The sequence below is a fragment of the Amblyraja radiata genome, chromosome 21 (assembly GCF_010909765.2).
Source record: "Amblyraja radiata isolate CabotCenter1 chromosome 21, sAmbRad1.1.pri, whole genome shotgun sequence".
Taxonomy (NCBI): Eukaryota; Metazoa; Chordata; class Chondrichthyes; order Rajiformes; family Rajidae; genus Amblyraja; species Amblyraja radiata.
In genome coordinates this window covers 26,046,176-26,063,539 of record NC_045976.1, presented here as the reverse complement: position 1 = coordinate 26,063,539, position 17,364 = coordinate 26,046,176, and the positions used below count along the sequence as shown (strand labels likewise).

At 41.7% G+C, this 17,364-nt stretch overlaps 1 protein-coding gene across 9 annotated transcripts in view; it reads right to left on the bottom strand.

Annotated features, from left to right (window-relative positions):
* cacna2d1 (calcium voltage-gated channel auxiliary subunit alpha2delta 1) overlaps positions 1–17,364 on the bottom strand; it is a 515,041-nt gene that overhangs the window by 222,066 nt on the left and 275,611 nt on the right. For all 9 annotated transcript variants that reach the window (XM_033039801.1, XM_033039800.1, XM_033039804.1 and 6 more), the window contains one exon: positions 6,444–6,575. In XM_033039801.1, coding sequence (XP_032895692.1) covers positions 6,444–6,575 — 132 coding nt within the window. The remainder of the gene's footprint in view (positions 1–6,443; positions 6,576–17,364) is intronic.

Genomic DNA, 17,364 nt, shown 5'->3' with positions numbered 1-17,364 from the left:
TAAACTCAAGTTATGACATTAATTTTGTGTTAAACCAGTTTACTTTAAAAAATTCAATAAATGGAGACCATATTTTAGAAAATAATTCAAGTTTGTCAGTTAATACAAATCTTATTATTTCCAAATGCAAGGTCTCGGTCATTTCCGTAATCCACATTTTAATTGTGGGGGTTGCTGTTTTTTTCCAAAATGTATGTATTAATTTTTTCACAGTTATTTTTCTTTTAAATCTAATAGTGCTGTTATCACACAGTCATTTCCATCAATCCTCATTCTTACTGAGCCCTATCAACTTTTTCACAGGATGGTCTAACTCTTTACTTGGCTGGCTGCTCACAGAGTGCTCCTTCCTTTCAATGTTTTACATGGCCAGTCGTCGAATCTACAAACCCTATCTTTCATACTCTGGGAATTGTTTGTAGCTGCTCATTTTGTGCACCATTTTTTCAGCCAATATCCTAAGGTTTCAACTAAGTGGGTGATAGGATCACCAAAGCGCTAGTCAACTGTTTAAAAAAGGATGAAGATAGACAAAAATGCTGGAGAAACTCAGCGGGTGAGGCAGTATCTATGGAGCAAAGAAATAGGTGACGTTTCGGGTCAAGACCCTTCTTCGGACCCTTCTTATGGGGGGGGGGGGGGAAGAAAGGAAGAGGCGGAGACAGTGGGCTGTGGGAGAGCTGGGAAGGAGGGAGAATGCAAGGACTACCTGAAATTGGAAAAGTCAATGTTCATACCGCTGGGGTGTAAACTAGCCAAGCGAAATATGAGGTGCTGCTCCTCCAATTTGCGGTGAGACTCACTCTGGCCATGGAGGAGGCCTAAGACAGAAAGGTCGGATACGGAACGGGAGGGGGAGTTGAAGTGCTGAGTCACCGGGAGATCGGGTTGGTTAATGCAAACTGTGAGGTGGTGTTGGGCGAAGCAATCGCCGCGCTTGGTCTCATCGATGTAGAACAGTTGACACCTAGAGCAGCGGATGCAATAGATGAGGTTGGAGGTGAACCTCTGCCTCACCTGGAAAGACTGCTTGGGTCCTTGAGTGGAGTCGAGGGGGGTGGTAAAGCGACAAGTGTAGCATTTCCTGCGGTTGCAAGGGAAAGTACCAGGGGAGGGGGTGGTTTGGGTGGGAAGGGACGAATTGACCAGGGAGTTACAGAGGGAGCGGTCTCTGCGGAAAGCCAAAAGGGGAGGAGTTGGGAAGATGTGGCCAGTAGTGAGATCCCATTGGAGGTGGCGAAAATGTCGGAGGATTATCTGTTGTAAGGGATGGCTGGTAGGGTGGAAGGTGAGGACAAGGGGGACTCTTGTTAGTAGGGGGATGGGGAGTGAGAGCGGAGCTACAGGATATAGAAGAGACCCTGGTGACAGCCTCATTTATAGCTCATCTATAGACTCTTTCTTCAGATGGGTCTTGACCCGAAACATCACCCAGTCCATCTCTCCAGCGATTCTGCCTGTCCCACTGAGTTACTCCACCTTTTTGAGTCGATCTTCGGTTTAAACCAGCATCTGCAGTTTCTACATACACATTCCCCAGACATGCTGCCTGACCCTCTGAGTTACACGTAGTGTCCTTTTGTCAGAATGGTGTGTTCTTGGAGTTGCTAATTAGTGTCCGTATTGTTAGAAATGTGTTATCCTTGATAACAATCAGCATGGGAGCACCTCAAGGCTGCGTGCTCAGCCCCCTGCTGTACTCACTCTATACTCATGACTGCATAGCCGGACATAGTGCAAACTCCATCATCAAGTTCACCGACTACACCACTTTTGTAGGACGTATCACTGATGGGGACGAGTCAGAGGTGAGAAGTGTGATCGACTGATTGACCAAATGATGCCAGCACAATAACCTGGCCCTCAACACCACCAAAACCAAGGATCTGATTGCGGACTTCGGAAAGGGTAGGATGGGGACCCAAAGTCCCGTTTATATCAATGTTGGGCGAGTCCAGAACCAAGGGCCACAGCCTTAGAATAAAGGGGGGGCCATTTAAGACTGAGGTGAGAAAAACCTTTTTCACCCAGATAGTTGTGAATTTGTGGAATTCCCTGCCACAGAGGGCAGTGGAGGCCAAATCACTGGATGAATTTAAGAGAGAGTTATCGCTCTAGGGGCTAGTGGAATCAAGGGATATGGGGAGAAGGCACGGGTTATTGATTGGGGACAATCAGCCTTGGATGGTGGAAAGGGTCAAGAACTTCAAATTCCTGGGCGTGCATATTTCCGAAGATCTCTCCTGGTCCCAGAACACTGATGCAATTATAAAGAAAGCACATCAGCGCCTCTACTTCCTGAGAAGATTACGGAGAGTCGGTATGTCACGGAAGACTCTCTCGAACTTCTACAGGGGCACAGTAGAGAGCATGCTGACCAGTTGCAGCATTGCTTGGTACGGCAACCTGAGCGTCCAGGAGCGAAAATGGCTGCAAAAAGTTGTAAACACTGCCCAGTACATCATCGTCTCTGACCTCCCTACCATCAAGGGGATCTATCGCAGTCGCTGCCTCAAAAAGGCTGCCAGCATCATCAAGGACCCACACCATCCTGGCCACACACTCATCTCACCGCTGCCATCAGGCAGAAGGTACAGGTGCCTGAAATCTGCAACATCCAGGTTCAGGAACAGCTTTTTCCCCACAGCCATCAGACTACTAAACACAACTTCAAACAAACCCTGAACTATAACAGCCTATTGCACTTTATCGGTTTATTTATGTGTGTGAATATATATATATATATATATTTATTGGTATATGGACACACTGATCTGATCTGTATTTATGCCCAAAATATTCTGTTGTGCTGTAGCAAGCAAGAATTTAATTGTCCTATCTTGGACACATGACAGTAAACTCTCTTGTCTTGACTCTTGAAGATTTCTGCATTCACTCTTCCACCAATAAAACTAAAACATGACTAATTAGTCCTAGAATTTACATCATATCCACTTTAATCAAATCATCTCCATCCTGGCTCAGAATGACATTGATACTATCATTTGGGGGTAATAGTCTTCTATGAAAACTTGCACTTCAGTTGGAAAAACAAAACAACAGGAGCCAGTTAATTAACCATGAAATGCTCTAAGTTAACCAAAGGATTCATCTCATGGTAAAATACAATGCAGCTTGTATTATATTTCATCTGACAGTCCTGAACAACTAAAATCAATCCAAGAGTAAATTAGTGACCTAACTTCAATGATTTTGTGTCAATCACCAATTACTATGATTCACCTTTATGCTGGATCATTAATTTGACTGCTGAAACTAATTTAAGGGAAATAGAAACATACAGAATGTATAAAGAATGTATAAACATATCAATTTCTATTGCTTGTCACTGCAGTCAATTGGTAAGCTTACATTTAAAATGGAAATTGTTTCGATAACGTTTGCACAGTTTGAATGTAACACCAAAGGCTCCATCAATGCCATTCCCAGAGTGAGGTGATAATTGCAGTGCATGAAAGTTGCTTGCCCTACAGGTTCCTGCCTTCATTCTTCTCATCAGTTGCCAGGCTGGTGGGGAGAATATGGCATCCTCTCCGCTCAAGCCCCATATTAAATAGATGGTTCCCTTGTCTAGCCAGTAGCTGACCTATTGCCAATGTCTTTGGCATCAAATCTGAGGTTATGGAAATAAGAAGTGGAATGTGATACACATTTTAATTGCATGCCTATTCCGTTCCTGCCAAGTTACGATCACCCCTGTGGTCCTGACAGGGTCCAATAGCTGCGTTTTGGAGATGCTCTGTGATCCAAATTCAAACATTCAGCACAACGCATTTGGCTTTAGAAAAATCACGGCAATGGTATTTTAACATAGAAACATAGAAAATAGGTGCAGGAGGAGGCCATTCGGCCCTTTGATCCAGCTCCGCCATTCATTGTGATCAAGGCTGATCGTCCCCAATCAACAACCCGTGCCTGCCTTCTCCCCATATCCCTTGATTCCACTAGCCCCTAGAGCGCTAACTCTCTCTTAAATTCATCCAGTGATTTGGCCTCCACTGCCCTCTGTGGCAGGGAATTCCACAAATTCACAACTCTCTGGGTGAAAAAGTTTTTTCTCACCTCAGTCTGAAATGGCCTCCGCTTTATTCTAAGACTGTGGCCCTTGGTTCTGGACTCGCCCAACATTGGGAACATTTTTCCTGCATCTAGCTTGTCCAGTCCTTTTATAATTTTATATGTTTCTATAAGATACCCCCTCATCCTTCTAAACTCCAGTGAATACAAGCCTAGTCTTTCGTCATATGACAGTCCCACCATCCCAGGGATCAATCTCATGAACCTACGCTGCAATGCCTCAATCACAAGGATATCCTTCCTCAAATTAAGAGACCAAAACTGTACACAATACTCCAGATGTGGTCTCACCAGAGCCCTATACAACTGCAGAAGAACATTCCATTAGCTTTCTTCACTGCCTGCTGTACCTGTAAGCCAACTTTCAATGACTGGTGTACAAGGATACCCAGATCTCGCTGCACCTCCCCCATACCCAACCTAATCCCATTGAGATAATAATCTGCCCCCTTGTTTTTGCCGCCAAAGTGGATAACCTCACATTTATCTATATTATACTGCATCTGCCACGCATCTGCCCACTCACTCAACCTGTCCAGGTCACCCTGCAACCTCCTAACATCCTCTTCACAGTTCACACAGCCACCCAGCTTTGTGTCATCTGCAAACTTGCTAGTGTTGCTCCTAATTCCGTCTTCCAAATCATTACTATATGGTAAACAGTTGCGGCCCCAACACCGAGCCTTGCGGCACTCCACTCGCCACTGCCTGCCATTCTGAAAAGGACCCGTTCACTCCTACTCTTTGCTTCCAGTCTGCCAACCAATTTTCTATCCATGTCATGTTTTCTCTGGATCATTTACATTACTGTCAGGAGAAAGCTTCCACTCACTAAGCTAGCATGCAGTTAAATACATCAGGTTGATTGCAGTACGGTACCCGGACGTGGCGCCGACAGACAAGAAGCCGAAGCAAAGAAGTCGACGCCAAAGAACCGAATAGAAACGAGGCCGAAACGCCAATGAACCGAAAGAGCCCGAAGACGAAACGCCTACTAACCGAAAGGATGGGACGCCTAAAAGCCAATGAAAGCCTGGACAATCGCTGACAAGTCCCGCCCCCTGGCAACGTCATGTCCGTTATTGGACTTTTCTGTTGAGGGGCTGTCAGTCCTTTGGCTTGTAGGCGACGCCGCCATTCGGGCAGGTGGTGTTTCGACAGAGCGGCCATTCGGTAAGTTTGCTTTTAGGCGACGCAGCCTTTTGGTTCGTTGGCTTTTAGGCGTCCTGCCCTTTCAGTTAGTTTGCATTTAGGCATCCTATCCTTTCGATTAGTAGGCATTTCGTCTTTGGACTCTTTCAGTTCATTGGCGTTTCGGCCTCGTTTCTATTCGGTTCTTTGGCTTCGACTTCTTTGCTTCGGCTTCTTGTCTGTCAGCGCAACGTCTGCACAGGGCAAATACATCAGATCAACAGCATTAAGGCAGCAGATCAACCAAATAGATAGATTCTTGATTAGTACAGGTGTCAGAGGTTTTGGGGAGAAGGCAGGAGAATGGGGTTTGGAGGGACAGATAAATCAGCCTTGATTGAATGGCGGAGTAGACTTGATGGAGCGAATGGCATTATTCTGCTCCTATCACTTATGACCTTATGACCAAATCCTGTTTTGTTGTCTTTCTGATCATTACAGAATCAGCACAATGTTCGGCAAACAAATTTGAAATTTCTGCACAAAACGTGGGTCAGAAAGTTCTGGCTGAAACAAGGAACTCAATAAGTGCATGAATGTTCCAGCATGCAAAGTGAATAATGCAGCAAATCAAACCAACCTCTCTACCTGTTAAAACATCAAACAATGGACAAGAGAACCACATCTTAGGTTTAGCTCAAATTTGATAGCACCGGCTTTGAAATGAATTGCCAATGAAAGGCCATACGGTGACTTATGAATCATTAACATTGTATTTAATGCTATCCAGCCATACACAAGAAGGCGGAGAGACTAGTGGCATTTAGTTCAGAGATACAGCATAGAAGCAGGCCCTTTGGCCCACCAAGTCCATGCTGACCATTGATCACCCGTTCACACTGGTTCGATGTTATCTCACTTTCCTGTCCACAGGGAGGTAATTTACATAGGCCAATTAACTTGCAAAATTGCATTTCTTTGGGGTGTGAGAGTGAACCAGAGCACCTGGAGGAAATCCATGTGGTCACAGGGAGAAAGTGCAAACCCTACACAGATAATATCTGAGGTCAGGATCGAACCCGGGTCTCTGGCACTGTATGGCAGTGACTCTACCAGCTGCTCCACTGTGCAGCCCCATTTCAACATCACCAGTAAATTTCAATCACCAGTGTTTCATACAGTAGTGAAATATTCATTTTATAAACTTTATTTACCTGGATAATACCTAGCCAGGCCGGTTGCACTTCCAAAAACCTGCCACATTAACGTAGGATCTTCCATCTTGTTATGTTTGAACACAGGCTCGAGTGCAGCTGTCCAGTTGAGTTCATTTAAAACAATAGTTGCTGAAAAGAAAAAAAAACACTCAGTCACTTATCAGGCTGTTACTCCAACAATCAAACCAAAGACAAAAATCCTGACGTCTTCTGGTGAATTATTTATGAACCGAGAACAGCAATCTGCTATTATTAAAAGTCAAAGAGCTTCATAATGTTGTGCATAGATAGTCACATACCAACCCAAACAACATGGTGTAAACATGGAGTGCTTGGGTAACTCAGTGAAAATCAAAACTGTAATATTGTCCATGGGAAAGGCAACTTTAGTTTAATTCAGAGATATAGCGTGGACGCAAGCCCTTCAGCCCACTGAGTCCGCAACGACCAGCGACCCCCCGCACACTAACACTATCCCACACACACTAGGGACAATTTATAATTTTACCAAGCCAATTAACCTACAAACCTATACTTCTTTGGAGTGTGGGAGGAAACTGGAGATCACAGAGAAAACCCATGTACATCATGGGGAGAACGGGCAAATACCGTACAATCAGCACCCATAGTCAGGATCAAACCCTTGTCCCTGGCAGTGAAAGGCAGCAACAGTACCACTGCGACACTGTACATCTATCATGCAGAGATACATTGCTGAAACAATCAGTCTGTAAAAGGGTCTCGATCCCGAAACGTCGTCTATTCATTCTCTCCATAGATGCTGCCTCACCCGCTGTTCCTCCAGTATTTTTGTCTACCTTTGCTGAAACAATGGTTTGGTTTTGCATTAGTTGACTGTAGCTCTGAACTGACATAAATCAATGTGCTAACTTCACTGCTACACGGCTTGAATAAAATAATGACTGCATCTTTCAATGGGGACAACAGCATCATCAGAGAGTTTTCCAGATAAGCATCTCCATTTTCTTTATCACTAATAAATGACTCAAAATTGCAAAGTCTTGACAAGAACAATCTCAATTTTCCAATATAATTGAAATCAATAAAAGAGTATTGTAGAATTGATTTCAAAGCAGTGCAGATAAATATAAATAGGTGGCTATTTACTTGGCATGTTCTTCCAGTTATGTGACGGCTGATGGGCAACATTGAACACCTCATTTGTGGTGAACACCCAGTGCTATCTAACATTCTTTAGTTCATTGACATGGCATTGCAGTCACTGGCAAGGCTGGCATTTATTGCCCATTCACTTGCACCCTTAAGAAGATGCCCGAGAATGTTCTGAACTATTAGAGTTCTCGTGGTGAAGGTTTTGCCAAAGTTCTGATAAGCAGGGAGTTCCTGGCTTTTGACCCATTGATAATGAAGAACTCATTATGTATTTTTAAGCCAGGATGGTGTGCAATAGGACAGGAACTTTTATGTGGTAGTGATTCTATGCACCGGCTATTGATTTACTTTCCGATTGCCACGGTTGTGGATTTTCGGTGGTGTTAAGGGAACTTGGGGAGTTGTTCCCCAATGCATTTGTAGATGGCACACACTGCATCAACTCCAGTTGAGACATTGGGCCACAAGCTTAACATCTTAAAATGCTTGAATGTAGAAACAAGGTACTGCGGTTGCTGGTTTACAATGTGCTGGAGTAACTCAGCGGGTCAGGCAGCATCTATGCAGAACATGGATAGGTGACGTTTCAGGTCGAAATAAAGGTCTGGATAATATGCAACTCTTTAAACCGCATAGCCCACACCTCCTGCTTTTATCTCTGGCCTGTGTTTCAGCCAACTGCCCATTACAAAACTGCCTCGCCTATTTACACCTATTATCTGCCATGCTTTGTCCCGCCTCTCATCTCTCACAGCTTTCTTCCCTCCCCCATACAATCAGTTAGAAGAAGGGTCTCGACCCAAAACATCATCTATCCATGTTCTCCTGAGATGCTGCCTGACCCGCTGAGTTACTCTAGATCTCTGCATCCTTTTATCTTTAAAAAGTTCTATTGGATACAAAGTGGTCTGCCGGAAGATACTCACAGTATCAATTAATTAGATATTATTTGATACATCAGTCAGTAAAATAATTTCATCTTATAAAGTCGTCCAAAGAGTAACATAGCATTTTCAAGCAAACACAGTTAACGATTTGCTAAATCACGACCTGAAACCTCACCTATCCATGTACCGATATGTTGCTTGAGTGACTTTGTGGTTTGATTTACAGAGTCAGTTTGGCAGAATCAAAATAAGCAAGGCCGTGAAGGAGAGGATTTTGGAGAGTAATATTTATGTAACTGAGTCTCTGAGAAAGGGATGGCAAACAGGTCTTTTGCCACATTATGTTCTGAGTTTGTGGCAATTTCCAAGACAAGTTAATAAGAGTATGCACCTAATATAAATTATGATTGGTGCTTCAGTAGATCTAACATGACATTTGAGCTGATTGTCTAGCAACACCAGCAAGACAGATGCACCACAACATTATGAAAAATAAATTCATTTTTTCTCATCTCCTCAAATTGCTTTCAAAATACAAATCAGACATTTTGTGACTCCTCCACCTGTCACGCTGAAAAGAACTTTGACATGTCAAGCAATTCTTGCGTATAGATGTTACAGTTGTTGTCCGGTTAAATAGCATCATTAATTTACAGGCGATAAGTTTTCACAAAGATTATTGAGATAAATGACTAGTTCAACTAATTTACTGATTTTTGGTTGAGCGATGAATGTTGGCAGGATCTTTGGCAAAGCAGCTGTACTTTATTAATATAACAGTGAATGGCCTGCAGTTTTTTTTAATGTACTTGACCAAAGAGATCAGTTGTCAGTTTAACATATAATGCCAAAATACATAATTTCTGCTAATACAGCCACAATCAGTTGTACCTTCAGTTTCTCTAGTCAGATTTAAATCAATGACTTTCCAACAGATTTTCAAGTGTCAATAACATATTTAAGAAATTGATAAACACAAAGTGCTGGAGTAACTCAGCGAGTCAGGCAGCATCCCTGGAGAAATAGGATGGGTGACGTTTTGGGTCGAGACCGTTTCTTCAGACTCAGCAAGGCTTGAACTGTATTTGCTTGAAAATGGTTTCAGAGACTCTTTGGACAAGAGGTGTATAAGATTATGAGTGGATTTGATACACAGTCTTTTACCCAGCGTAGGGGAATCAAGAACCAGAGGACAGAGAGGATATTTCAGAATGAAGAAAGATTCCGACCTGAAGGGTCACCCATCATTTTTCTCCAGAGATGCTGCCTGATCCGCTGAGTTACTCCAGCACTTTGTATCTATCTTTGGTATAAAGCAGCATCTGCAGTTTTTTGTTTTGTACATTTTAAAATTGTTTTAGTGTTTTTCAATTCGACAACTCAATGTATAGCAAATGGACCAGGATCATGGGAAATACAAATCTTGTTTTGTTTCCTCCTTGACCTTTCTAATAATATTAACCCGCATCCCTGCAGATGTGCAATATTGGAAATGATCTTTAACTGACCCCAAACTAGCGCTGTCTGCCCTTGGAACACATGCTGGGTTATTTTTTCACTGTAGCCCAGGGCACTGGCTCCAGCTGGGTGGCTGGCTCTGTGTCATCTGCAGAGCCCAGCAGAGAATTCATTCCCTCCCAGACAAGTGTCAAGTTCCACTCACCGAATAGCTCGTCTCTGATCTGACTGCTAGTCAAACCTTCCACTGCAATGGAATTTTAAAAATACATATACCTTTTTTAAAATATTTTAATATCTTCCCAGTATGCAGACATTCCACACAATATGGATAATGGAAAGTCACATTCAACTATATCTTCAGTCTGAAGAAGGGTTTTGGCCCGAAACGTTGCCTATTTCCTTCGCTCCATAGATGCTGCCTCACCCACTGAGTTTCTCCAGCACTTTTGTCTACCTCCCATATCAAAGTGGCATTAAGGTTTCTAAAAATATATATATAATTTGTTATTTATTTAATAAATAAAATAGTACTAAAGACTTTGCATATATACACACACTAGTTGTATTAAATCAACTGAAATGTTTATTTTGAGGTCTCCCAGCAGCCATTTCTTCCAATTAAATCAATGAGGCCATGCCAGAGGGCTAGCCTAAGGGCAAATCTCCCACTCAGAACTTTGAGGACCATACTGCCTTGCTGAACTCCACAGGGAATGCAGATGGCTGGCAGCCTGAAGTAGATGCTGCTACCCGCTGAAGCAAATGCAGGTGCCGGACTGTAGCACATCTGCAAAGAAGCAAGAACAAGTCCACCAGAAGTACAGGACCCTATGGCTACTTGATCTGCTTTATTTTTGTCTTTCAGCTTACCGTGTAACCAAACCTTTTGCCATGATGGGTGGATAAGTCTGAGGCCAATTCAATCTGTTGGCAATACAGCCATGAACGTGGTGCATGGAGGCTCAGCTGCCATGCCAGTGAACTTGACTGGAGCTCTGCTGAAACACAGCTTGGCTCCCTCTGCCATTGTCAAGCGCTGCAGAACCTTGACAGAAAGGCCTCTGGAACTAGGTACACAAAAATGCTGGAGAAATTCAGCGGATGCAGCAAAATTTATGGAGTGAAGGAAATAGGCAACGTTTCGGGCCGAAACCTTCCTTCAGACTGATGGGGGAACTAAACAGGTTGAGGATCTCCCAGTTAAACCAATGACATAAAACAGGACAGCAATACATCTTTTGGCTTCTGAAATAGCAGGACCAGACTAATTAGCAAGATGACACTAAACCTGCCAACCCACATTGCATAATCCTTGGCTCTAACCCATGGGACTATTCACCTGTTCCATGCTGTGAAACGTACTGAAAAAACATTGTTCTTATTACTTGAACATATTCACACTTATCCTGAATAACCTGCTTTTGTAAGTAAACTTTATTCAATGAAACTTAAACATCATGAAAAATCTGTAAATCGGCTAAATGCCTTTTCAATTTCATTATTTCTGTGCATATTTAAAATGAAGCCCATGTATCTAGAGATTACTAATGTAAAGACTTACATTGCTACTTCCAAAATAAAACTAATTCCAGAGGAATTTGGAAAACACAATTTTTAATGCTTCCACGATTTTTCTCCAGCTGAACGGTTGAACTGATCTTCAATTTCTGGTGCCTCCAGTATCCAGAGGAATTTGTTGCTTATCATTGTAAATCTATTTCTCCCAGCTACATCAAAATAAGCATCTTCCAGAGCAGAGGTGAGGGACATGTTAATGAACAGGCTGGCACTGCAACCATAATTCATTTCAGCCAGCGTCTCTGCCTCCCACAACCCAAATTAAAATCAAAAGACATTTAACAAAAGTAAATCTGATTATTTTCAAGTATAGCAATAAAGATATCCACCTGATTGTATGAATGAAAGTTATTGCACGGAATGGCTGGAAGCCAATAAGGTGGAAGTCAAATTCCAGTTCAAGATAGGCGGATAAATAAAGAGATTCAACTAGCCTTTCGAGTAGCCTTTTCAATTGATCATTTCTTTTCAAATTTTGTAGTGTATTTGTAGTGCTCAAAATATCTTTATTTCATCAACATTACAAGAGAGCTGGGTACACATAATGCATCCTTGTATTCTGTCTTTCAGTGGCAATAGATATTGATAAAGTACAGATAATAATGTATTGTTTAGTGTTGGTTTAGTTTAGAGATACAGCACGGAAAGGGAAACAGGCCCTTCGTCCCACCAAGTCCTCACTGACCAGCGATCCCCGCACATTAACACTATCCTACACACACTGGGGACAATTTTACATTTTTATACCAAGCTAAATAACTTCCAAACCTGTGGAATGTGGGAAGAAACTGATGATCCAGAGAAAACACACACGGCCACAAGATGAACGTACAAACTACGTACAGACAACACCCGTAGTCAGGATAGAACCCGGGTCTCTGGCGCTGTAAGCATTGTAATGCAGGAACTCTATTGATGTGCCACCGTGCCGCCCAAAATTGATTGATTGAAAGATACACCCTTCAGCCCACTGAACCCATGCCGACCACCGATCACCCACTCACACTCGTTACATGTTATCCCACTTTCACATCAACTCCTCACATACATAGGGCAACTTTACAGAATCTAATTAACCTACAAATATGCACGTTTTGGAGGAATCGGAGCATCAGGAGGAAACCCACACGGTCATGGGAGAACACGCAAACTCCACACAAATACAGGGTTGACCTGGATCTCTGGCACAGTGAGGAAGCGGCTCCACAGAAGCTCATTCACAAAAGTCCCAAAGGCACATTCTCAAACACCCTGATATATTTTATTCCCGTACACAGGATTGAAGCCAGCTGCAGCACAGTATATATTCCAAATCTGTTTATTCTGAATCCTTTTCTGGTTGTCACTTCCATTGATTAGTCCTTGGCTTAATGTCCATTGCTCCACATCCATTACATTTGAAACTCCAAATTCAACATCCAACATTTCTTTTAATTTTGAAAATACAATTACTATTGCCTCCACGATTTTTCTCCTGTTGGACGCTTAAACTAATCTTTAATTCCTGCTGCCTCCAGGCATATTCAGATGAGTTGAGAGACTAATCCCTTCATTGATACACAGACCACTGAGGTTCCTTGCCTTGAGGGTCATTTCTACCCCACCCTTCATTGCCTCTTTTCATCCTCACCTCTTTAAGTCATCATTTAGATACCCTGACTGATATCTCCTTTCTTGGCTTTTTCACACAAATGTTAGTGTTAACACATTTACGTCAATAAATGGGTTTTACCCGTGGCTTTTTAGCGACACAAATTTCCACTAGGTGGAGCTTAATCCTAGAAATTAAATGGTCACTTAGTTGTATCGAGCTTCAATAGTGTTATGGAAAGTGATTAAAGATCATGGAAGGTGATCCCACAACTTAGCATCAATTATTGACATGTCACCAAACAAATGCACTATTTGGGCATACTCACTAATGCAAATGAAGATCTGTCCTGGTTCTTATAAAGGGCTTCACCTGAAACATTATCCCAGTATCTCTCTCCACAGATGCCTGCATGATCAGCTGAAGATTTTAATTACTCTCCCTCTTTATTTCAGATTTCCAACATTTGCAATTAGATGTACATATCTTTTCAGATGTACATATTGTTGCAAACAAATGAGTTTCACCCCTGTTTGGTGAGTTGTGCTACTGTTACTCTTGGCACTAACACCCAACCCTTCCCCATCCTCCTCCCCCTAACAGAAAGCCTGTAATTGGATAATAAGAGACTTGAAACAATGCACAAGATTTCCTGAAAGAAGAATGCATTCAATCAGTACCCAATGTGCATATTCCCCAATGGGAGCTGCAGATATCCAACATCTTTGCCATGTTTTTGCCAAGCTGGACACAGCAAATATTGGTAAACCTTCAAGGATTCATCTCCAGGGCAGTAACTAAGAGGCTGCACAGCAGACTGTCCTCGGGGAGAGGGAGGACATGAGGCAGAAGGGACAGGGCAATATTTGGTTCCTGTTGCTATCCTTCACACAATTCACTGTCCTCGACAACTTCTGTACAGAGTACCCCAATGCTACAACAAGTTGTGGACCATTGGTAGAGCAGGGATTGCAACAAAGTGTATAAAGCTAAATAACTCATAGAATGATCAAACAGAAATTAGGTCCATCGCCCATGATGTCTGTGATGAACATATTGCCAAATTAAAGTAATCCCTTCAGCCTGCACTTGATCCATATCCCACTATTTTTTTTATATTCATGTGCCTATCTAAGTTCGAAGGAGTATCAAACTAATATGCCTCTACAGTCTAAAAGCCTGTTACTGAATAAAGCTCGCCTTCTCTCACTCTCTCTCTTTTGAGAGAGCATCTGCTGTAATTGTGACATAAAATAATAATAATCGCATCTGAGTTGGCAAAGTGTTTAGTTGCGATACTTCATAGAAGACATAGAAAACATAGAAAATAGGTGCAGGAGTAGGCCATTCGGCCCTTCGAGCCTGCACCGCCATTCAATATGATCATGGCTGATCATCCTACTCAGTATCCTGTACCTGCCTTCTCTCCATACCCCCTGATCCCCTTAGCCACAAGGGCCACATCTAACTCCCTCTTATATACTGTATAGCCAATGAACTGGCCTCAACTACCTTCTGTGGCAGAGAGTTCCAGAGATTCACCACTCTCTGTGTGAAAACTCTATGAGATTCATCCACTCTTAAAGGTTGTACATCGGATTGTTATACATTCCATAGTTTATTCCTGATTACCATAGTCACATACAGGTGGTGCGCTTAATTACTATTTATACACTTGCCCTGATTTGTGGAGATGCTGCCAAGAGATGATCATTACCTACATGAGAATTCAAAAGGTAGGGATCCTGTGCTGGATCTTTCACAAGGCACTTTCGCAATCTTCGATGGCTTTCTTCAGGATTTAAACTACTTTGTTGGCAATACAGCACATTGAACCCAAAGAGTTTGTGCGTTTTCAAACAGGAAAACTTGATGAGGTTCTGGCAAACAGCGAGTTGTTGGTTTGCATAACACGATGGCAATTCATTGGATATAGTGACCCAAGAGTGAAAATCCACCCCATGAGATATGAAATTTCCCTCATCGCCATTTAAAACACGACCAGGTTCAGGAGCAGCTTCTTTCCTACAACTATCAGGTCGTTGAATCGATCTGCACAATCCAAATCCTAGCTCGGTAATGGAATGCTATGGAGCGCTCTTGCTCTCCACAGACTTTCTTTTAGTTGTGTTGTGCACTTTCGTCTTGTTTTTTGCAGTTTTTATTTGTTTTTACTGCCTATCAGAGGGCGGTGGAAGCTGGTTCTCTGGATACTTTCAAGAGAGAACTAGATAGGGATCTTAAAGATAGCGGAGTCTGGAGATATGGGGAGAAGGCAGGAACGGGCTACTGATTGGGGATGATCAGCCATGATCACATTGAATGGCGGTGCTGGCTCGAAGGGCCGAATGGCCTACTCCTGCACCTATTGTCTATTTATATTATCAGCAATTTTATGTAATTTATGTATAATTTATTAATAATTTAAGTGTTGTGTGTTGTCTGAGCTTATATACTGGTGAAGCTGCTGCAAGCAAGTATTTCATTGTACCTATACCTCACCGTTCTAATGTGTATGACAAGAAAGTGGACTTGTTAAAACAGCTAATATTATACATATCACACAGGAAAGAAATTGATAAACATCAAAAAAAGAAATCAAAAAGGCTTTGATTTTTCTTCCCTCGTAAGTGTAAATTATTTCCCCGTTGGTTTAGTTTAACTAAAAATGAATCCTTCATCATTTGCTGGATCACATTGTTAAACCGATAAGCTGTGCAGCACAATTTCAGTGAAAATCTGTTTAACTGGCTTGAAAACATAAAATAAGACAGGAATTAGGGAACGAAAGAGATCGGATTTGAAGAAATCTCATTAATCAGTGCACTGTAATCCAGCCGTACCTTTATCTCGACTCGAGATATTATCATACCAAATTATTCAGATGATCAAGTCCTTTATAATCTAAAAACTCATTTAATTTTCACACCTTTTAGAAATTGAACTTAAAATAAAATTTGCAGATTTTTGTGCATACAATATGCGCAAATTATAACATGTTCTGAATACAAAGCAGAAAAATACAGTTTTGATAGGTTTAGCTAAATAATAGATCAATTCAAATAACAATCTAAATGAAAATTTAATGAGATTTTCGCAGATAGACAGGTTCAGTTTAATCTTTGTAATCTTACTTGAGTTGCTCTGCACCTAGCATGGGACTTGAACAAAAGTAGCTGACCAGCTCAGAATATTAATGAGAAATACTGAATGCAGGTTGTATTTAAAAACATCGGGGCATAACATCCTCTTGTGACAAAAGGCTTAATGGTCTTCCTTTCTGATCATTTTAATTGTTATCAATCAGAAGATGATTGTTTTGTGCTTTTTTCCATATACGCTTACTAAATTATAAAATAATCCGCCCTGTTAAAGGTCTAGTCATATTTCTATTTATGATCATTACTAACTCAGTAATTGTATAGCTCAACTTTTCTTTTGCAAAAGCTTGAAATGAATGTAAGATTTTCTTTCACGTTACTAGTTATTTTTGCACTGAACAATAAATACTGGCTTGAAATGCTTCGTATCTTCCGCCAGTTTCGTCTCCCTTATTGTATAATGTCAGAAACCTTCACTAGGGTTGTAATCATTGGAGAGAAACATTTAAACTCTCTAGGCAGGTCAGCAATTTAAGGTTCAAGATATTTCATTGTTAAACAACAATGCTATCTTCAGAACAATCATTTTCCAGGGGAGGATTCAAACCAATGCACATCTACAGAAATAGTGATGTTTGTTGTTTGTCTTTCACTGGCTTATTTTTACACTACCAGTACACACACATTACTCATATAACTACAATGTTATGTTTGTAACAGTATGAATTGTTAGTAGCACGTTAGACACAAAATGCTGGAGTCACACAGCAGGACAGGCAGCATCTCTGGACAGAAGTATTGGGTGATATTTCGGGTCGAGACCCTTCTTCAGACTGAGTCAGGGGAGATGGAGATACAGAGATAAGGAAATGTCTGGTGTGAAAATGAGACAAAGGGGATGGAGATCAAGGAGAATATAGAATAGATCATTGGAGATGATCAAGGAGAAGGTAACAACAAAGCAAACAGAGATAAAATGTAAACTAAGTCAGTCAGATTGGTCAGAGAACTGGGAAGGGGGGAGGGATGGAGAGAGAGGGAAAGCAATGGTTACGTAAAGTTAGAGAAGTCAATTTTCATACCGCTGGGTTGTAAACTGCCCAAGAAAAATATGAGGTGTTGTTCCTCCAATAATGAGTTAAGGATTTAAGTATTTTGGGAAATGA